The sequence below is a fragment of the Chiloscyllium plagiosum genome, chromosome 26, assembly GCF_004010195.1.
Source record: "Chiloscyllium plagiosum isolate BGI_BamShark_2017 chromosome 26, ASM401019v2, whole genome shotgun sequence".
Lineage (NCBI taxonomy): Eukaryota > Metazoa > Chordata > Chondrichthyes > Orectolobiformes > Hemiscylliidae > Chiloscyllium > Chiloscyllium plagiosum.
In genome coordinates this window covers 49,569,062-49,592,311 of record NC_057735.1, presented here as the reverse complement: position 1 = coordinate 49,592,311, position 23,250 = coordinate 49,569,062, and the positions used below count along the sequence as shown (strand labels likewise).

Sequence of the window (23,250 nt, the reverse complement as noted above, 5' to 3'; positions counted from 1 at the left end):
CATTCTTTTGCATCCTGACACACAGCTAGCTTACTTGCTGGACTACAAGTCCGGATCCCATCCCCCTGCCAAATTAGTTTAAACCCCGCCGAAGAGTGCTAGCAAACCTACCTCCCAGGATATTGGTGCCCCTCTGGTTCAGATGCAACCCGTTCTGCTTGTACAGGTCCCACCTTCCCCAGAATGCAGTCCAATTGCCCTCCCTCCTACACCATCCTTGCAGCCACGTGTTCAACTGCACTCTCTCTCCCTATTCCTTGCCTCACTGTCACGTGGCACCGGCAACAACCCAAAGATGACGACTCTGTCCGTCCTAGCTTTTAGCTTCCAGCCTAACTCCCTGAGCTCTTGAATGACCTCCCCACCCCTCTTCCTACCTATGTCGTTGGTGCCAACGTGCACATGACTTCTGGCTGCACACCCTCCCCCTTAAGGATTCTGAAGACACGGTCTGAGACGTCTCGGACCCTGGCACCTGGGAGGCAACAAGCCATCCGAGAGTCTCGCCCATGTCCACAGAATCGCCTGTCTGTCCCTCGAACTATAGAGTCTCCTATAACTAGCGGTCTCCTCCTCTCCCCCTTTCCCTTCTGAGTCTCAGAGCCGGACCTCGTGCCAGAGACCTGGTCACTGCAGCTTACCCCTGCTAGGCCCCCCCCCCCAACAGTATCCAAAGCGGTATAATTATTGTTGAGGGGAATGACCACAGGGGTCCCTGCACTGCCTGCTTCCTCCCCTTCCCACCTCTAACTGTTACCCAGCTACCTCTGGCGTAACTATGTCCCTGTAGCTTCCATCTATCACCCTCTCAGCCTCTTGAATAATTCTCAGTTCATCCAACTCCAGGTCCAGTTCCCTAACACGGTCTGTGAGGAGCTGGAGCTGGCTGCAATTCCTGCAGATGAAGTCAGCAGGAGCATCGGTGGTCACCCCTACCTCAAACATCCTATTAGGATACAGAATATAAATGATCTAGCTCTGAGTTCCAATCCCTTTGCAGCAAATTAAGAAAATGAGTTCTTAAAATTTGTAAAAGGTGATGCTCTGATAGGCTGAGATGGAGATGCCAGCCTAACCGATACTCTGGAAGATTTTTGAAGCTTCCCAGATCCAACATGTCAAACTTTACGTGGGGTTGAAGGGAAGAAATCATTGCAAGAGTGGTCAGAGGAACTGGCCTGCTCTCCCTATCATTGCCCACATACCCAGTAGGCAAGGACCTGAGTGCTTTGCCTTCTCTGACACGAGCTACCTGAAGCACAGCTTCCAGTGGCTAGACTGAAAGAGCAATGAATGGGATATCTTCCAGGATCCTCACCCTTAAAATCAGATGTTGGTATGAGAGCCAGGAAGAGGGGAAACTATGATGGGAAGAGGTTTCATCCCATAGTTTAGCTGCTCTACACTCAAAAGAGCCTGGCTATCACCTTGGAATCATGTGTTAAGGCACATCACTGATTTGGGTAACTGTGATTGACTTTGCAGAGAAACCTGGCCCTCCACGGAACTTGAAGATGGTGGACGTGTGGGGATTTAATGTGGCTTTGGAATGGCAGCCACCTTCTGAAAACGGAAATGCTGAGATCAAGGGCTACACTATTCAGAAAGCTGACAAGAAAACAGGGGTAACTGGAGCAACATCAATTTGATCCTTTATTAGGCAGTTGTCCTTTGCATTAATTGATCAAAGTGACAAGTTTCCCACAATGAGATAATATTTTCCATTCTAACAAAACCTCAACTTCAAACTTCTGGTGCTTGCCTGCCCTTTGCCTGAGATGGTCAATGGAATTAGTCCTCACCTGAAAAGGGACCTATTTCCAACTTCATTTTAAAACTGCTAGACTTTGTTTTTAAAGAATCCCAGGGCTTTTACCTGAACTCTCAATCTCTGCCCCTTTCATCTCTGTGCAGAGACCACCAATACATTGAGATCCCAAAGAAACCACGCAATGATGCCAATCCTGTCAGTGCCAGTCCTCTTCTACCCTGGTGCATCATCAGCTGATGGCACCATGGGGTGGGGAGTTGAAATTGACTCAACACTACACCAATTAGTGACCAGAATGGCAGTGACACCAGCCAGCTTAGTTTTGTAGACTATTGATCAAAGTGAAACTAATGAGAGTGTGTCAGTGGTGCTTATCTTCAGAGCTGGATGAAGATAGGCCAGACCCCCATTGTCTCGGTGACTCCCAAATTGTAGTAAGCTTCCATGTGGCCCTGAAGCTGGAGTGCTAAAGGACCAAATCTCATATCCCTCAAGTGCTGGAATCTGAGTACAGACCCATGTGAGGCCATGAACCAATCATAACTGGGGCTGGCTGAACAAAAAAAACCCATTCCATTAGTCACAAGCCCCTTCTCCAAACTCATCCACCCATGTGGTATCACTTACCCTCTTTCTTTCTCATCTCTATGACTATCTATTTATCTGTCTATGGCTCTATCTGGGCATTTGTCCCTGACTCCACAGTCTCTCAGCGTATTCAGCAGTCTATTATGGGACAACTTATCAAAGGTTTTGAAAATCTAGAGATACCACATTATTCCAATACAACTGTATTAAGCCACTACAGAAAACTGAATAATGAATAAACCTGCTTCGAGCCCCCGGCTGTAAAGGCATGTCCTGGCTAATCCTCCTCACTAATTGGGAGAGCTATCTCACAGACTAGTCAAGCAACAGTCATATTCACAAATCATACCTTACATATGCTGTCTCAGACACCACCATCACCATGCCTGAATATCTCCTGTCCCACTGGAAGGATGGACCCAGCAGAGTTAGCAGCACAGTGGCATACAATTGGGAGGGAGTTGTCCTGGGAGTCCTCAACTTTGACTATGGACCCCATGAAGTCTCATGGCAACAAGTCAAACATGGGGAAGGAAACCCTGTACTGATTACTGCATAGTTCTCCTTTGGTTGATGAATCAGTGCTCCTCCATGTTGAACACCATTTGGAAGCAGTACTGAAGGTACTAAGAGCAGTCTGAGTAGGGAACTTCAATGACCTTTGTCAGCAGTGACTCAGTTGCATCCTTTGTGACAGAACTCTAAAGGACATTGCTGCAAGAGGGAAAATCTAGTTGACCTCCTCCTCACCGATGTGCCTTCAGCAGATACATCTGTCCATGATGGTATTAGAGAGAGTGACCACTGCACAGTCCTTGTGGAGACATACAGCTGAGTTCACATTGAGGATACCTCCATCATGTTCCGTGGTACTGTCACCATGCTAAATGAGACAGACTTCAAACAGATCTAACAACTTGGGATGAGGCTTCAACAATGACAGAATCATCATTGTCACATCCTTGATCAAAGATTTGAAATAAGAATCAATACAGCAAAACGGGGAGATGGGGAAATAGACTCACTGTCCTGTAAAATATGGAATGCATTGATAGAAATTGACAGAAACAAATACTTGCTGCACCCCCCACCCCACAAGCTACAAAGTCATCCACACAAACTGCAATTTGTTTCCATTTATGTATCAACAAACTGCCAAGGACAATCCTAAAATGGGACAAGCTGTCAGATCATTTGAATTCTTTAAACCCATCTCTAGATTATACCCATATACAATCTCTTAACTTTTTAAATATACGATTTCTGTTATTACTGTAGGTGCCGGAGTACGGTGACATGAACACTTATCATTGTTTTTTTTTGTAAAAGTACAAGTGACAATAAATGATTATTTTATACTCCAACATAATCTGCAGTTTCATGGCCCAGCCTATTCCCCACTGTACCGTCACCATCAGCCCACGTCCAATGAAGAGAGTAGGAGGGCATGCCAGAAGTAACGCCAGGTATATTTAAAAATGAGGTATTACCCTTTTGAAACCAGAAAGAAAGGACAACTTGCTAAACTGTGTAAGCAGCAAATGATTGACAGAGCTAAATAATTCCATAGGCAAAAGTGAGGACTGCAGATGCTGGAGATCAGAGTCAAGATTAGAGTGTTGCTGGAAAAGCACAGCAGGTCAGGCAGCATCCAAGGAGCAGGATGAAGGGCTTTTCCCCAAAACATCAATTTTCCTTCTCCTCAGATGCTGCCTGACCTGCTGTGCTTTTCCAGCACTACCCTAATCTAGACTCTAAATGATTCCATGACTAACAGATCAGATCTAAGAAATTGACAGAAACAAATTACTGCAGATGCTGGAATCTGTGCTGAAAACAATAAATGCTGGAGACCACAGCGAGTCAGATAGCATCCATGGAGAGAGAACAAGCTAACATTTAGAGTCTAGATGATTCTTCATCAGAGCTAAAGTAAAGTGTGGAGGGGGCAGCATTTATGCTGTAGTTTTGGGGGCAGGTGGTGGGGGTAGTGGGTAAAGGGTGCTGGTGGAGAAAAGATGTTAGTAGTTTACATTAAGTGATTCCAGTCATTTAATGTAAACTACTAACATTTTTTCTCCACCCCTTCTGAACTATAGCATAAGTGCTGTCCCTCCACACTTCACCAGCTGGGATGCTGCCTGACCCACTGTGATCTCCAGTTTTTGTTGTTTTCGGATCAGATCGATGCTCTGTAGTCCTGGGGGATAATTAAACAACTCACTGGAGCAAGAGCCTCCACAAATATCCCCATGGTTAATGGTGGCTGGGAGGGGGGCCCAACACATCATTGTAAAAGACAAAGCTGAAACCACTGGATACTATAGAGGCTATGGAACCTGATCCTCTGACATGTTAGTACTGAAGACTTGTGCTTCAGAATTAGCCACACCCTGAGCTAAGTTTTTTCATAGAACTACAACATTGGCATCTACCCAACAATATGGAAAGTTGCCCAGGTATGTCCTGTACACAAAAAGTCTGAATAGCATTCAAGTCTTGCTGCATTTGATCATGGATTGCTTTAGTATTTGAGGATTAGTGAATGGTGCTGAACATTGTTCCCTGATGATTGCACACTGCCTCTTTTGATCTTATGATCAAGTGAAGGTCATTGATGAAGCAGCTGAAGGTGGTTAGGCCAAGGACACTACCCTGAGGAACTCCTGCAGAGATGTCCTGGATGACTGACCTCCAACAACTAGGCAAAAGTGAGGACTGCAGATGCTGGAAATCAGAGTCTAGACTAGAGTGGTGCTGGAAAAGCACAGCAGGTCAGGCAGCATTCGAGGACCGAAGGGCTTTTGCCTGAAACATCGATTTTCCTGCTCCTCGGATGCTGCCTGACCAGCTGAGCTTTTCCAGCACCACTCTAGACTCTGATCTCCAACAACCACAGCCACCTTCCTGTGAGCCAGGTATGACTTCAACCAGTGGAGTGTTTTTCCCCTAGTACCTACTGATTTCAGTTTTGCTAGGCTGCTTGTTGTCACACTAGATAGCTTTGATGTCAAGCGCTGTCATTCTCACCGCATCTTTGGAATTCACATCTCTTGTCCATGTTTGAACCAAGGCAGTATTGAGGTCAGGAGCAGAGTGACCCTGGTAGAAGCCAAACTGGGTGTTACTCAGCAGGTCATCATCATTTTACTGATGATTAAGAGTAGACTGATGGGGCAGTAATTAGCTGCGTTGGGTTTGCCTGCTTTTTATGTACAGGACATACCTGGGCATTTTACCACATTGTTGAGTAGATGCCAGTGTTGGAGCTGTACAGGAACAGTTTGGCGAGGGGAATGGCAAGTTCTGGAGCACAAGCTAGAAAGTTGTCAGGGCCCGTTAGTCTTTGCAGTATCCAGTGCCACCAACTGTTTTTTGACATCATGCGAAGTGAATCAGATTGGCTGTTCAGTGCCTTTATTTTATGTTATTAAAACTGTTGAAAAAACTGCAGCATGTTGTTTGCTCTTTCCCTATAGCCATAAAAATATTTCAACTTCAAGTATTTATTCAATTTCCTGAAGAGAGTTCCTATTAGATCAATTCCTGCTGTCTTTTCTGATTGTGTGTTCCGGATGACAACTCTCTGTGAAAGAGTAAAACTAAAATTCCATCCTGTCACAGTGCCCGATCTGAAACCTTGACTCTCTTTCTTTTTCCACAGAGGCTGACAGACCTGCTGAGTATTTCCACAATGCTCTATTTTTATTTCTTATTTTCAGCATTGCTTTCACTTTTTATGCTCGTGGTACCTCGTGCTGTTATCTCCTCTGATCGCTAACACCTCTCTCAGTGGTGATTTTTTTTCCTCTATAGTCTGAAAACTCCTTAAGAATTTGAACACCTCCAAAGAAATTTGTCCTGAATGTTCTCTGCTCTGAGGAGAGCAGTTTCTTTTCAGCCTGCCCACTTAGCCTGGCCAGTTATTGGTGTGTTCTCATATGTTGTAAGGTCTTTGGGAGACACAGGGCACAAAGTGTATGAACAGAGTCTCTGATGCACATATTCTGTTCTGTTTTTCCATCAGGAATGGTTCACTGTGATTGAGAAGTGCCGTTCCTGCTCCTACACTGTCTCCAACCTGGTGATGGGCAATTGCTACAACTTCCGGGTCTTCTCTGAGAACCTATGTGGACTGAGTGAGACAGCAGCGCAGTGCAAGGATACAGCCAACATCCCCAAAATAAGTGAGAGCTCACTCCCAGATAAACAACCAGTCAACCAGCCTCAGCCTCTGCAAGGAGTGTCTCTGACTCACTCCCAGTCAGAGGGGGAACAGAAAATTGCACTAAACTTTGCCACATCTGGTTTTGGTGGAGACGGGCCACTGGGTAGGGAACTGAGCTGATCTCAGGAGGTGGGTCGGTCAGTGAAAGCAGTGGGCCTCTGTGTTCACTGATGTTTTAGTTTTAGTATTTGGAGACCAGTGATCTGAGTAGGTAAAAGGAAGTGAGAAGCCCATTCTTGAGGGAACACCCTTTACTGAATGGCTTGTGAGATATTGGGATGTTGTGACGTCCACCACATAGCTCTGCATCCACACACTTTCCGACTACCATCCTTAGTCCTGCCTTCTCTGATCTCAGCTCTGGGACCCCTCCCCTACCCTTGAATCCTACACTGTGCAGCACCCTCCACGTACTAGGACCTGCTCTGTCCAACTCCTCCTTGCTTTTCAAGCCCCCGGCTGCTACACCATGCTCTCCACAACACTCCCCCAGCCCCATGCTGTTAGTCAGCCCACCCCATTTAGTCCCACACTGCAGAGCCTGACCACTGTTTGAAACCCTCTGACATTACCTGCCTCCCTCATAGTGACCACCTGCACTGGCACAACTTCCTAACCTATCTAAAATCGGTTCTGTTTGTACATTCAGTGATGCCAGTGAGAAACCCAGACTTCTGAAAATCCTGCTTCCATCCCCTCCCTCTCGTATCCTCAACTCCATCTCTCGGGTGTCTCTTCAGATTGTGAAGCTCCCTCCCCTCAGGCTGCTGAGGAGAGCGACACCGTTTGTGAATCAGGGCCATCCCTCCAGCATCGATGAGCACACAGCGAGTGCAGCGTGAGAGGGAGTCCCAAAGAGGAAAGCGGATCACAGATCCTGGGCTGACTGATCACAGAATTAGGTTAACAGAATAAAATCCCCTACAGTATGGAAGCAGACCATTCAGCCCATCAAGTCCATACTAAGCCACCGAAGAGCATCCCACCCAGACCCACCCCCCCCCCAGCTGGGTTATCCCTCTAATGCTGGGTTATCCCTCTAACCCAGCATTTGCCATGGCTAATCCACTTAGTCTGCGCATCCCTGGACACTTGGGGCAATTTAGCATGGTCAACCCACCTAACCTGCACGTCTTTGGACTGTGGGTGGGAATCAGAGCACCCGGAGGAAACTCACACAGACATGGGGAGAACATGCAAACTTCGCACAGACAGTCGCCCAAGGGTGGAATCGAACCCAAGTTCCTGGCGCTGTGAGGCAGCAGTGATAACTACTGAGCCACCGTGTCACCTTGATCAGTGATCCTGGGTGGATTACTAAGCCCTGCTTGTTCACTGATTGTGGGTTGATCAATCAGTGATATTGAGCTGATCACAGATCCTAGGTTGATTACTCCTCCTGGATTGGCTGTTATCACCATTCAGCCAACCTTCACCACCTGGCCCTCACAGTGGGTGTGAATAAACTCATCAAAGGTATGGACCTCTCTGTGAAGTCCAAGGTGTCTCGAATGCAGAAATGAATATTTTTACTGATTTAACAGACTGGAACCTGTCCTGCCCTAGCTCAGGGTTTGGTGAACACTGTACAATCCACCCACCACAAACTGAACATTATTTTGGAATAGGACTTCATCCATTCCTGGTCTGTACAATCCAGGACCAATCATTGCAGGGCCGGTAATTTATTATATGACTACTGAACAGAGTTCAACTCTATCAATAACTCACATTCATGACCACCTCTATTTACAGGTACCCCATATAATGCCCCTGTTTACCAAGAGAAAGATTTCACTGAAGCCCCGAAGTTTACACAGCCCCCAACAGACAAGACTGCAACTGTAGGATTCACCACCAAACTCTTCTGCAGTGTCCGAGGAAATCCCAAGGTAAGAAAAGACACAGGTACACTCTCATATGCCGAGTGTTGTAGTCTCATGGTCAGACACACACTTACACCCTGAGTATTACTTCCTGTGAAACTCCCCTGTAGTCTTTTCAGTCGTCCATATAACCCACAAACATCCATATCCTCAGACACGACTCCTAGAGTGATTGAATATGATAACAAAACTCCTTTATTATGATCTCTTAAAGCCCAGAATCAGTTGGCTGAAGAATCAGATGTTGATTGAGCATGACCCCAAATTCAGAACTCTGACCAACGAAGGGATCTGTACACTGGAGATCCGCAAGCCCAGCACCTTTGACAGAGGAGTCTACACATGTAGAGCAGTCAATGCACTGGGAGAAGCAGTAGCAGACTGCAAGCTCGATGTGAAAAGTAAGTTGGAATGAATTGGTATTTTGAAACCTCAGCATGTACCAAACCTTCAATATTTCAATTATTACGGTTGACCTACTTACACAGCAAGATCCAACAAACAGCAACCGGTAACTCGACAGTCTGTTTAGTAGTGCTAATTGAGTGAAAAATATTGGATCCTGAGGAGAACTTGTTTACTTTTCTCCAAAACAGTGCAATGAGATCTTTAATTCCACCTGAGTGGGCAGATTGGGCCTTATGCAAAACTCTCAGACTAAGGACAGACAGCATCCCCAACAGTGTAGCTCTCCCTCAGTACAGCATGGGGAATATAGACCTGGATAATGGATGAAAGACTTTGTATTGGGCTTGGTCTGAACTAAAAGAAAGAAAGAAAGAATTGTATTCACATTGCACTTTACAGCCAATGAATCATTGATGTATTATAGGAAACACAGTAGGCAAGTTGTACACAAGCATCAATGTGATTTTAAACTGATAATCTATTGATTGTGATCAATTGATAAGCATTGGTCAGGAAAATCATGAGGGGCATGGATAGGGTAAATAGACAAAATCTTTTCCCTCGGTTGGGGGAGTCCAGAACTAGTGAGCATAGTTTAAGGTGAGAAGGGAAAGATATAAAAGAGACCTAATGGGCAACCTTTTCATGCAAAGGGTGGTACGTCTATGGAATGAGCTGCCAGTGGAGGTACTGGAGCCTGGTACGACTACAATATTTAAAAGGCATCTGGATGGGTACATGGATAGGTATCTGCCAGCATTTGGTCTACATCCCTCTAAACCCTTCCTATTCATGGACACATCCAGATGCCTTTTAAATATTGTAATTGTACCAGCCTCCACTACTTCCTCTGGCAATTCACTCCATACACACACTACTCTCTGCGTGAAAAAGTTGCTTCTGAGATCCCTTTTAAATCTTACCCCTCTCACCTTAAACCTACACCCTCCCCTTGCACTCCCCTATCCTGGGGACCATAAGACCATAAGACATAGGAGTGGAAGTAAGGCCATTCGGCCCATCGAGTCCACTCCGCCTTTCAATCATGGCTGATGGGCATTTCAACTCCACTTACCCACGATTCTCCCCGCAGCCCTTAATTCCTTGTGACATTAAGAATTTATCAATCTCTGCCTTTAACAAAAGGTTGGCTCGAGGGATGACTTTCAACAGATCGCAGTGAGATAGCTGCTCTGCTACTTACGAAACCCTGAGACTGAATCAGGTCATCTACGAATGATTTAGCACCAGGTTCCCCATGAACATGAGATGCAAGTAAAGGAGAGAGGCGGCGCCCATACGGCCGCACTCCAGACCAGAATCGAATGGCGATACGCACCGACCGGAGTCGGTTATCCTAGGCCAACCAGTGATTCACGGCGCTAGGGTATGGTTACATTTAGGCAGGATTCTGACTTAGAGGCGTTCAGTCATAATCCCACAGATGGTAGCTTTGCACCATTGGCTCCTCAGCCAAGCACATACACCAAATGTCTGAATCTGCGCTTCCTCTCGTACTGAGCAGGATTACTATTGCAACAATACAACATCAGTAGGGTAAAACTAACCTGTCTCACGACGGGAAAGACCCCACCCGTGCACCTCATGACTTTATAGACTTCTGTGAGGTCACCCCTCAGCGTCCACCCTCCAGGGAAAATAGCCCCAATCTATTCAGCATCTCTGTATAGCTCAAACCTTCCAAACCTGGCAACATCCTTGTAAATCATTTCCAAACCCTTTCAAGTTTAACAACATCTTTCCTATAACAGGGAGACCAGAATTGAAAGCAGTATTCCAAAAGTGGCCTAACCAATGTCCTGCACAACCACAATATGACCTCCCAACTCCTTTGCCTCAAAAACACTGATCAATAAAGGCAAACATACAAACAAATAGCATATGGTTAGACTTAATAAACCCAGTCAGCTGTTCCCCTGCTGTGAGGAGCTCCAGATATTGAGTTTGTCCAAGGTCAGCTGTGAATTTTAATTTTTCTTTCCTTAATTTTGTTTATTTTTCTTAGACCAAACTCAGATGTCTAGAGATACTTGAAACTATATAGCAGAGGCAGTCAGCTGTGAAAGTTTGCTGCCCCTTTTTTCACCTCCCATGTGGTCCCTGTTCTCTCTCTCTTGTTTTATTGTACCATTGTTTTGATTTTATTCCCCCAAAGATCCAAAACAATGCAACAGCTTGTAAAACAATAATTATTGCTCCGAGGAATCGAGGACATCAGCTCCAAAACTGAAAAAAAACCTCAGGAAAAAAGGAGCAGCTCTTCCAGCCACAACTTTCTCCCTTCCTCCATCTTGGATTACCCAGAATCCATTCTTCCTTTCTCCAGGTTCTTTTCACTTCTTTGCAGGAAACATAGGACCATTAGGGCACTGACTGCAAAGTCTCTTAGCTACTGATTAAAGCCAACAGCTGAGAGCAACTGGTGAGAGAAATTCAACGACTTTCTTTAGGGTTATTACATTTTTACTGCAGAAAGACTTCTCATAGTTCCTAGGTGCTGCAGTGTGTTGTGCCTCATTTAAATAATGTTTTGTGGGTGTTGGAATGATTGCTCCTGTAGTTGAGTATCTGGTCAGTGTGTGTGACTTTCCTGTAGACACAGCTTTACATTGGCTTTTTGTTCCACTGTGACATCTAGGAAGGGGAGTTTGTTGTTGTTCTCTTACCTCGGGAGTTTAGCCTTTTTCCTTTTCTCAGCGGCAGATGCAGTGGGAGGAGTGACAGCGAGGACTAGAGGCCCGACGGGAGGGTAGGAGTACAGTTTAAAAACTTACTCGTATATAGGCAGAGCGCTCGCTGAGCAGGAGCGGACATGGGACTGCTGGGTAAGTGAGGCTTTACATTTGGGAATGGCGGTTAGGGCAATCGAATGTTCCTCCTGCAGTGTCCCTGCTGACTGCATCAGCGGGAAGTGCACCCAACTCCAGCTCCTTGGAAGCCACGTTAGGGAACTGGAGCTGGATGAACTTCGGATCATTTGGGAGGCGGAGGTTATTGAGAGAGTTACAGGGAGGTAGTCACATCTTAGGTACAAGAAGAAGGTAGATGGGTTACTGTCAGGGGACAGAAAGGGAACTGGCAGGCAATGCAGGGATTCCCCGTGGCCATTCCCCTAAATAACAAGTATACCATTTTGAATATTGTTGGGGGGAATGACTTACCGGGGTAGACAATGGGGCACAGGTCTCTGGTACAGAGTCTATCCCTGTTGCTCAGAAGGGAAGGGGGAAGAGGAGCAGAGCAGTAGTCATTGGGGACTCCATAGTTAGGGGGACAGATAGGAGGTTCTGTGGGGATGAGAGAGACTCGCGGTTGGTGTGTTTCCACCCAGGTGTCAAGGTTCGTGAAGCCCCTGATCATGTTTTCGGGATCCTTGAGGGGGAGGGGGAGCAGCCCCAAATCATGGTCCACATAGGCACCAACAATGTAGATAGGAAAAGGAATGGGGATTTCAGGCAGAAATTCAGGGAGCCAGGGTGGAAGCATAAAGCTAGAACAAACAGAGTTGTTATCTCCGGTTTGTTACCTGTGCCACGTGCTAGTGAGGTGAGGCGAGAGATAGGAGTTGAACACATGGCTACGGGGATGGTGCAGGAGGAAGGGTTCTGGATTCCTAGATAATTGGGGCTGTTTCTGGGGTAGGTGGGACCTCTACAAACAGGATGGTCTACACCTGAACCAGGGTGGCATGGTGGTTCAGTGGTTAGCACTGCTGCCTCAGCGCCAGGGACTGGGCGACTGTCTGTGTGGAGTTTGCATATCTCCTTATGTCTGCGTGGGTTTCCTCCGGGTGCTTAGGTTTCTTACCACAGTCACAAAATGTGCAGGTTAGGTGAATTGGCCATGCTAAATTGCCCAAAGGAAATGTAGGTTTGGAGTATTAGTCGGGGTAAATGTAGGGTAGGGGAATGAGTCTGGGTGGGTTAGTTTTCAGAGGGTTGGTGTAGACTTATTGGGCCAAAAGGTCTGTTTACACACTGTAGGAATTCTAATATCTTGGGGGGAAATTTACTCATGCTCTTCGGGAGGGTTTAACCAAATTTAGCAGGGGAATGGGAACCTAAATTGTAGTTCGGGTATAGAGCACATTGAGAGTAGGGAGGTCCGAAATAAGATTTCATGGTTGCAAGAAGGCACCGGCAAGCAAAAAGTTGGTTTGAACTGTGTCTATTTCAATGCCAGGAGCATCTGGAATAAGGTGGGTGAACCTGCAGCATGGGTCGGTACCTGGGATTTCAATGTTGTGGGTAGAGCAGGGACAAGAATGGTTGTTGCGGGTTCAGGGATTTAGATGTTTCAGTAAGAACAGAGAAGATGATAAACGAGTTGGGGGTGTGGCACTGTTAGTCAGGGACAGTATTACAGCTTCAGAAAGGGCATTTCAGAATTTGCCAATTGAGGTAGTATGGGCTGAGATTAGAAAGAGGAAGGGAGAGGTCACCCTGTTGAGAGCTTTCCACAGGACTCTGAATAGTTCCAGAGATTTAGAGGAAAGGATAGGAAAGATGATTCTCAATAGGAGCGAGAGTGACAGGGTAGTTGTTATGGGGGACTTCAAATTGCCAAATATTGACTGGGAATACTATAGTTCAAGCACTTCAGATGGGTCAGTTTTTGTCCAATGTGTGCAGGAGGGTTTTCCGACACAGTATGTAGACAGGCCAACAAGGCAACATTAGATTTGGTACTGGGGAATGAACCTGACCAGGTGTTAGATTTGGAGGTAGGTGAGCACTTTGGTAATAGTGACCACAATTCGGTTATGTTTACTTTAGCAATTGAAAGGAAACGTTATACACTGGAGGGCAAGAGCTACAGCTGGGGGAAAGGCAATTAGAATGCGATTAGACAATGTTTAGGATGCATAGGATGGGTAAGGAAACTGCAGGGCATGGGCACAATGGAAATGTAGAGCTTATTCAAGGAACAGTTACTGTGTGACCCTGATAAGGATGCACCTGTCAGGCAGGGAAGAATTTGTCAAGCGCAGAAGCCGTGGTTTACTAAGGAAGTTGAATATCTTGTCAAGAGGAAGAAGAAGGCTTATGTTAGGATGAGATGTGAATGTTCAGTTAGGATGATTGAGTTACAAGTTAGCCAAGAAAGACCTAAAGAGAGAGCTAAGATGAGCGAGGAGGGGACATAAGAAGTTGTTGGCATATAGGACCAGGGAAAACCCTAAAGCTTTCTATAGGTATATACGGGATAAAAGAATGAGTACAGGAAGATTAGAGCTAATCAAGGACAGTAGTGGGAAGATATGTGTGGAGTCAGAGGAAATAGGGGAATGCTAAATGAATATTTTTCATCAGTATTCACACTGGAAAACGACAATGTTGTTGAGGAGAATACTGAGATACAGGCTCCTAGACTAGATGGGATTAAGGTTCACAAGGAGGAGGTGTTAGAAATCCTGGCAAGTGTGAAAATAGATAAATCCTCTGGGATGGATGGGATTTATCCGAGGATTCTCTGGGAAGCCAGGGAGGAGATTGCCAAGCCTCTGGCATTGTTCTTTATGTTGTCATTATCGACAGGAATAATACCAGAAGACTGGAGAATAGCAAATGTTGTTCCCTTGTTCAAGAAGGGGAGTAGAGGTAATTATAGACCAGTGAGCCTTACTTCGGTTGTGGGTAAAGTGTTGGAAAAGGCTATAAGAGATAAGATTTCTAATCAACTCAATAGGAATAAGTTGGTTAGGGATAGTCAACGTGGTTTTGTGAAGAGTAGGTCGTGCCTCACAAACCTTATTGAGTTCTTTGAGAAGGTGATCAAACCGGTGAATGAGGGTAAAGCCGTTGATGTGGTGTATATGGATTTCAGTAAGGAGTTTGATTAGGTTCCCAACGGTAGGCTACTGCACAAAATACGGAAGCATGGGATTGAGGGCAATTTAGCGGTTTGGATCAGAAATTGGCTGGTTGAAAGAAGACAGAGGGTGGTGGTTGATGGGAAATATTCATCCTGGAGTTCAGTTATTAGTGGTGCACCGCAAGAATCTGTTTTAGGTCCACTGCTGTTCGTCGTTTTCATAAACGACCTGGATGAGGGCGTAGGAGGATGGGTTAGTAAATTTGTGGACGACACTAAGGTGGGTACAGTTGTGGATAGTGCCAAAGGATGTTGTAGGTTACAGAGGGTCATAGAGAAGCTGCAGAGCTGGGCTGAAAGGTGGCAAATGGAGTTTAATGCAGAAAAGTGTGAGGTGATTCACTTGGAAGGAGTAACCCTATTTTTATATTCAATCCTCAACATAATAAAGAACAGCAATCTATTAGATTTCAAAATTACTGTTTGTGGAGAAGATTTGTAGCTCAGGTTGTGGATCAGGTTGTAAGTTTGCTCGCTGAGCTGGTAGATTTGTTCTCAGATGTTTCGTCACCATGCTGGGTAACATCAGTGAGCCTCCGGTGAAGCGCTGGTGTTCTGTCCCACTTGCTATTTACATGCCTTGGTCTGTTGTGGTGGGTGAATGGTAGGATTCTTCATAGTATAGATGAGCAGAGAGATTTTGGTGTCCATGTACATAGATCCCTCAAAGTTGCAACCCAGGTTGACAGGGTTGTTAAGAAGGCATATGGTGTGTTAGCTTTTATTGGTAGAGGGATCGAGTTTTGGAACCATGAGGTCCTTCTGCAGCTGTACAAAACTCTGGTGTGGCCGCACTTGGAGTATTGTGTGCAATTCTGGTCAATGCATTAAAGGAGGCTTTGGATAGGGTTCAGAGGAAATTTACTAGGTTGTTGCCTGGTATGGAGGCAAGTTCTTACGAGGAAAAGTTAAGGGACTTGAGGCTGTTTTCATCAGAGAGAAGAAGGTTGAGAGGTGAGTTAATTGAGACATACAAGATAATCAGACGGTGGACAGTGAGATCCTTTTTCCTAGGATTCTGATGGCTAGTATAAGGGGGAATAGCTTCAAATTGAGGGGTGATAGATATAGGACAGATATCAGAGGTAGTTTCTTTACTCAGAGAATGGTAGGGGTATGGAACGCCCTGCCTGCAACAGTAGTAGACTCACCAACTTTACGGGCATTTAAATGGTCATTGGATAGACATATGGACGAGAATAGAATAGTGTAGGTTAGACAGGCTTCAGATTGGTTTCACAGGTCGGTGCAACATCAAGGGCCGAAGGGCCAGTACTGCGCTGGAATGTTCTATGTTCTATGTTCTTCCTCTTTGGTGAACTCTATGCCAGTAAGGTTGTTGTTTATGTGTTTGTGGGTTTTTTCTAATTTGTTGCATTTCATGATGACAAAGGTGTCATCCACATAGCAGATCCAAAGCTTGGGTTGCATCGTGGGAAGGGCTGTTTGTTCTAACCTCTGTATAACTGCTGCTGCATACACACAGATGAAGAGGGACACCAGTTCAACTGGGACAATACATCCACTCTGGGACAGGTTAAACAAAGACACGCATGGGAATTCCTAGAGGCCTGGCATTGAAATTGGAACTCCATTAACCAACATATCGATTTGGACCCCATTTACCAACCTCTCTGAAACAGAACAGGAAATGGTAGCACCTGCCACAACAGACCAAGGCACGTAAATAGCAAGTGGGACAGAACACCAGCACTTCATCAGAGGCTCACTGATGATATTACCCAGCATGGTGACGAAACATCTGAGAACAAATCTACCAGCTCAGCGAGCAAACTTACAACCTGATCCACAACCTGAGCTACAAATCTTCTCCACAAACAGTAATTTTTAAATCTAATAGATTGCTGTTCTTTATTATGTTGAGGATTGAATATAAAAATAGGGTGGAGTTATGTTTCAGTTATACAGGGCATTGATGCCACTATGTCTGCTGTACTGTATAGAGAATTAGTCACCTTTTTTAAAGAAGGCTGTAAATGCATTGGAAGGACTTCAAACTGATACCTGGAATGGGCAAGTTATCTTATGCAGAAGAATTGAACACGTTAGGCTTGTATCCACTGTAGTTTAGACCTGTAAGAAGTGATTTTGTTAATACATGCAAGATCTCAAGGGTAGATGTGGAGTTGTTTCCATTTGTGGGAGAATTCAGAACCCAGTGGACACTTTAAAATTTGGGTCGTCCATTTAAAGAGATAATAAGGAATGTTCTCACTCAAAGGCTAGTGAGAATTTGGAAAACTTCCTGAAAAGGTGATGGTAGCAGAAGTTTGACTGTATTTAAGGCAGAAGTAAATAGATTCTTTATAGGAGAATGAAAGATTCCAGAGTCAGCAACAATGTGGACTCATCAGATTAATTATGATCTTGTGACTCTGAGGTTAATTTTGACTGTGGACAAAATATCAGGCAGTGGACAATGTTGAACCTGCTGCTGATATTTTGATGCATCTCATACATGACCAATGCCAGTTTGCTGTTGGAGGTAACTGTTCCATTGGTAATACCCCTGTTGTGTTATGTGAGCCTACATTACAGCTCCTCTCCTGTGAGAGTGAGTCAAAGCCCAGGCGCTTCTCAATCAGTTATTCTCTGATGGGCTTCCACCTATTCATTCCCACACATTTAAATTGTGCTGTTTCTATCTCTTCCCCACACTCTCGTGGATTTTGCAGTTGGCAGAAATGTGGGGTTGTCACAGCATTCTGAGCATCACATCCTATAGTAGCTTTTCAGCAGCTTAGATCGAGAGTGTGGTGGGTAATGGAATGGAATTTCCCCTCTGCACCATCACCATAGCTGTGACCGCCTTATACCTACTGTTGGTATAGGACACATGCCAGTGCCATCTAGAAACAATAGAAAAGAAAGTGGAAATGCAAATCCTCAGAGCTTGAAGAGAATTCAATATGGACAGCAGCCTGAAGTTGTTTTCTATCTTTCAAAAATCCAACTGGTGGCTTGTCCCAGATCCCTCAACCTTCATATTCACTTTCCATCCTTCCTACATTGATGTCTTAGCTTGACCTCTCCTTGCTACATCTTGTAATTCTCACACACCTTTTCCCCTCAACAATGCTTTGTGAACTCCATGACGGTCAAATTCTTTCAAACTTGAACTCTAGGTCGTGCTGCTAATTTTTCTTTCGCCGCTGGACATGATACAAAACAAAGGTTGCTGTACTCAGGGGCAGATCCTTTAAGTTCTATCATTTGCTTCTGCTAACCTACAGCTGTTCGTTCTCCCTTCTCTCCATAGTTTGTGTCTCTTCAGTCTCTCTCTCTGTCTTGATCATCTTATTGATGGAGTTCAGTATATTAGGAGGGTTGAAGGCGATTATTGATTATAAGCGTAGCCAATACAGGGGTAATAGATGAATGGAGCTTGGTGCATGTAAGACTTTTAGACCATCTTGTGCTTACAAAGAGTGCAGTGTGGGGCATTGGCCAGGAGTGTGTTGTCAGAGACCTGATAGGTGTCAGATTGAGGGGCATAGACAATGTGGATAGGAGGACATATTAGCATTTAGTAGAAGAGTCAATAATCAGAGGAATTGATTTTCAGGTAAGACTTGAGAGGGGAGTTGAGAAATGTTTTTGTTTGGAGGGGAATGGCAATCTGGAACTCACTGCCTGAAAGGATGGTAACATTTAATCAATACTTAGACATTGTCTTTCCAGCTATTGAGAGAAAGTGAGGACCCGCAGATGCTGAAGAGTCAGGGTCAGAAAGTGTAGCGCTGGAGAAGCACAGCATGTCAGGCAGCATCCAAGGGGCAGCAGAGTCGACATTTAGGGCGTAAGCCCTTTATCAGAAATGTTCATGATGAAGGGCTATTGCCCGAAACGTTGACTCTCCTATTCCTCAGAAACTACCTGACATGCTGTGCTTTTCCAGCACCACAATTTTTGACTCTTTCCAGCTACTGACCAAGAATTGAAAAATGGGATGAGTGTAGTCAGATTTTTGACCGGCCTCCGCTGCAATGTAAACATTAATGAGCAGAAGGGGCAGGGCCAAAACTGCAAAGATAGAAAAAGTGGGCTTGAGAAAAATAGAGGCTCATTGGCTCAACTCAAGTTATGACTGCAAATAGATCTTCAAACAAATGCTGAGTGGAAGTCCATGCTGAGAGAACAACAGGATAAATCAGGATTATTTGGTATTGGGGCAATTATAACAGCTAGATACATCACACACTAGATACATTACATCACACATGTTATCACAATCTTCCCAACACCCTTTCCACTTTGAGCAAGCAACAGTCAAACTGACAAGATATTCCTGCAAGATGGGATAGTCCCTTTAACTTCACATCACAGAGAGAATGACCTTCATTCCACAAACATCCTGTGAAAAGGTTTACAAGGTGAATAAGCATTCCTACAAATGGGTTGATAAACTCTTCATAAATCACCCTGTAAATTAATCTGGCCAGAATATCCCAACTGGCAGAAGCAGATCCTGGGACATTATAACCAAGAACATGATGCCCTAAATACCAATAATTTCTCTTTGAATCTGGGTGCTGTGCCAGAGCTGAACTGTTACTGGGCACTGCCATTTCACATGGTCTTGTTCGGGGCCAGCTGGCTCTGATCCAGTTCCAAACTAAAATAAGCCAGAACCTTGGCCAAATCTTATGGGGAATGTACTTAGAGGAATTAGCAGCTGATTAGGTTGCTCCCTGACCTCGAGATTGCGGCTTTGCTTTGTACACTGCACAAGCTGCCAAGCCTCATTCAAACTTGCTCTGTCTGTGGAGTCCTGACTCAGATTCTCTTTGCCATTCTGCAACGCCTTCTTTTTTTTTCGTAAATTCATTTAAGGAATTTGAACGTGAGTGGCTGGACAAGTATTTATTGACTGTCTCTAGTTGCCCTTGAGAAGATGGCAGTGAGCTGTCTTGCTGAACCGTTGCTTTCCATGTGCTGTAGGTAGACCCATAATGCCATTAGGAAGGGAGTTCCAGATGTTGACCCAATAACAATGAAGGAACGGTGATATTTTTCAAAGTCAGGATAGTGAGTGGCTTGGAAGACATCCTGCAAGTGCTGTTCTGATGTATCTGATTCTCTTAGAATAATAAACAGCAATAACACATAAAAAGGCACTTCAACCCTTTTGACAGTCTGTGCCTGTCAGAAACAATCACCTGTAAAAATCCCACTTTCCAGCACTTGGCCTATTGCTTTGTGTGCTGAAAATGTGTTGCTGGAAAAGCGCAGCAGGTCAGGCAGCATCCAAGGAGCAGGAGAATCGACGTTTCGGGCATGAGCCCTTCTTCAGGAATGAGGAAAGTGTGTCCAGCTGGCTAAGATAAAAGGTAGGGAGGAGGGATTTGGGGGAGGGGCGTTGGAAATGCGATAGGTGGAAGGAGGTTAAGGTGAGGGTGATAGGCCGGAGTGGGGGTGGGAGAAGAGCAGTCAGGAAGAAGATTACAGGTTAGGAAGGTGGTGCTGAGTTCGAGGGTTGGGACTGAGATAAGGTGGGGGGGAGGAGAAATGTGGAAACTGGAGAAATCTGAGTTCATCCCTTGTGGTTGGAGGGTTCCTAGGCGGAAGATGAGGCGCTCTTCCTCCAGCCGTCGTGTTGCTATGGTCTGGCGATGGAGGAGTCCAAGGACCTGCATGTCCTTGGTGGAGTGGGAGGGGGAGTTGAAGTGTTGAGCCACGGGGTGGTTGGGTTGGTTGGTCCGGGTGTCCCAGAGGTGTTCTCAAGTAGGCGGCCTGTCTCCCCAATAAAGAGGAGGCCACATCGTGTGGACCTGACGAGGGAGTCACGGAGGGAGTTGTCTTTTCAGAACGCTGAACACTTCAACTCCCCCTCCCACTCCACCAAGGACATGCAGGTCCTTGGACTCCTCCATCGCCAGACAATAGCAACACGACGGCTGGAGGAAGAGCGCCTCATCTTCCGCCTAGGAACCCTCCAACCACAAGGGATGAACTCAGATTTCTCAGTTTCCTCATTTCCCTTCCCCCCACCTTGTCTCAGTCCCAACCCTCGAACTCAGCACCACCTTCCTAACCTGCAGCAGATCAGGCAGCATCCAAGGAGCAGGAGAATCGACGTTTCGGGCATGAGCCCTTCTTCAGGAATGAGGAAAGTGTGTCCAGCAGGCTAAGATAAAAGGTAGGGACGGAGGGACTTGGGGGAGGGGTGTTGGAAATGTGATAGGTGGAAGGAGGTTAAGGTGAGGTTAAGGTGAGTATTCCATCACACTCCTGACTTGTAGATGGTGGGCAGGCTTTGGGGAGGCAGGATGTTAGCTACTCGCTGCAAGATTCCTAGCCTCTGACTTGCTTTTGCAGCCACAGTATTTATATGGTCAGTCCATTTTAGTTTCTGGTCAATGGTAACCCCATGTTGATAGTTGGGGATTACTCAGTGATGATGATACCGTTGAATCTTACGAGGTGATGGGTAGATAGTTTCTTATTGGAGGTGGACAGTCATTGCCTGTCATTTGCTGTTTCAGTATCGAAGGAGTGAATAGTGCTGAACATTGTTCAATAGTTAGTAAACATCCCCACTCTGAACTTATGATGGTCATCAATGAACCAACTGAAGGTGGTTGAACCTAGGACACTACCCTGAGGAACTCTGACAGAGATGTCCTGAAGCTGAGATGACTAATGTCTAACCACAACCATCTTCCTATGATTCCTAATGAAGGCCTTATGCCCAAAATGTCAATTCTCCTGCCTCACGGATGCTGCCTGACATGCTGTGCTTTTCCAGCACCACTCTCAGCCCCCAACTTCCTACGTGTCACGTATGAATCCAACCACCTAGTTCCCATTGACTGCAGTTTTTGTAGACTCCTTGAAGTCACACTTGGTCAAATACAGCCTTGATGTCTAAGGCAGTCACTCTCACTTCCCCTCTGGAATTCAGCTCTCTTGTCCAGGTTTAAACCAAGGATGTAATGAGATCAGTAGCTGAGTGGCCCTGGTGGAACCCAAACTGTGCTCCATGAGCAGCTCATTGCAAAGCAGAAAGAGAGGAAAGCAGGAGTTACAGACTCGTCAGCCTGACATTGATAAGGGGGAAATGCTAGAGTCCGTCATAGAAGATTTAACAGCTGAACACTTGGAAAGTAGTGGCAGGACTGGACACAGCATGGATTTATGAAAGGGAAATCTACTGGAATTTTTGAGGATGTAACTGGTTGAGTTGATTAGAAGTGGCCAGTGGGTGTGATGTATTTAGACTTTCATAAAGCTTTTGACAACTCCAACAAAAGAGATTAACTTGTAAAAATGAATCATGCAGGATTGGGAATATTGAGACCGATAGAGAATTGGTTGGCAGACAGAAAACAAAGAAAATGCCTGAGCTCACTCAACATCTCTTCATAAGATAAGCCCTCCAATCCAGGTAAATCTCCTCCACACCCACCCATCTACGTCCTTCCTATAATGAGGCAACCAAACTGGACACAATATTCCAAGTGTGGTCTAACCAGGGTTTTATAGAGCTGCAGCAAACCTCGCGGCTGTTAAACTCAATCCCCCTGTTAATGAAAGTCAAAACACCATACGCCTTCTTAACAACCCTATCAACTTGGGTGGCAACTTTGAAGGATCTATGTACATGGACCCCAAGATCCCGCTGTTCCTCCACACTGCCAGAATCCTGTCTTTAACCATGTATTCAGCATTCAAATTCAATCTTCCAAAATGAATCACTTTGCATTTATCCAGGTTGAACTCCATCTGTCACTTCCCAGCCCAGCTCTGTATCCTGTCAATATCTTGTTGTAGCCTGCAACAGCCCTCGACACTATCTACAACACCACCGACTTTTGTGTCAACTTACTAACCCACCCTTCCATTTCTTCATCCAAGTCATTTATAAAAACTACAAACAGTAGAGACTCAAGAACAGATCCCTGTGGGACACCATGGTCACTGATGTCCAGGCGGAAAACTTTCCGTCCACTACCACTCGCTGTCTTCTTTCGGCCAGCCAATTCTGTATCCAGACAACCAAATTTCCCTGTATCCCATACCTCCTAACTTTCTGAATGAGCTGACTGTGGGGAACTTTATCAAATGCCTTACTGAAATCCATATACACCTCATTCACTACTCGACCTTCGTCAACTTGTCATGTTACATCCTGAAAGAACTCATAAGGCTTGTGAGGCATGACCTGCCCCTCACAAGTGGACTTCACCAGTTTCCTCATTTCCCCTCCCCCCACCTTACCCTGGTTCCAACCTTCCAGCTCCACACTATTCTCATGACCGGTCCTACCTGCCAATCATCCTTCCCACCTATCCACTCCACCCTCCTCTCTGACCTATCACATTCATCCCCACCTCCAACCACCCATTTTGTACTCTTGGCTACCTTCTCCCCAGCCCCCTCCCCATTTATCTCTCCCCCCTGGAGGGTCCCTGCCTTCCTTCCTGATGAAGGGCTTTTGCCCAAAACGTCAC

The 23,250-nt window shown here is 45.5% G+C and overlaps 1 protein-coding gene and 1 long non-coding RNA gene across 2 annotated transcripts in view; both read left to right on the top strand.

Moving 5' to 3' along the window:
- The window catches only part of LOC122562952 (myosin-binding protein H-like), a gene marked incomplete at its 5' end in the record, with an annotated part of 51,974 nt that overhangs the window by 19,089 nt on the left and 9,635 nt on the right, over positions 1 to 23,250 (top strand). Inside the window, 4 exons of the mRNA XM_043716255.1 lie at positions 1,486 to 1,625; positions 6,387 to 6,546; positions 8,343 to 8,479; positions 8,688 to 8,874. Coding sequence (XP_043572190.1) covers positions 1,486 to 1,625; positions 6,387 to 6,546; positions 8,343 to 8,479; positions 8,688 to 8,874 — 624 coding nt within the window. The remainder of the gene's footprint in view (positions 1 to 1,485; positions 1,626 to 6,386; positions 6,547 to 8,342; positions 8,480 to 8,687; positions 8,875 to 23,250) is intronic.
- LOC122563339 overlaps positions 10,104 to 23,250 on the top strand; it is a 22,009-nt gene continuing 8,862 nt past the window's right edge. Inside the window, exon 1 of the long non-coding RNA XR_006315560.1 lies at positions 10,104 to 10,451. This is a non-coding gene — a long non-coding RNA (uncharacterized LOC122563339). The remainder of the gene's footprint in view (positions 10,452 to 23,250) is intronic.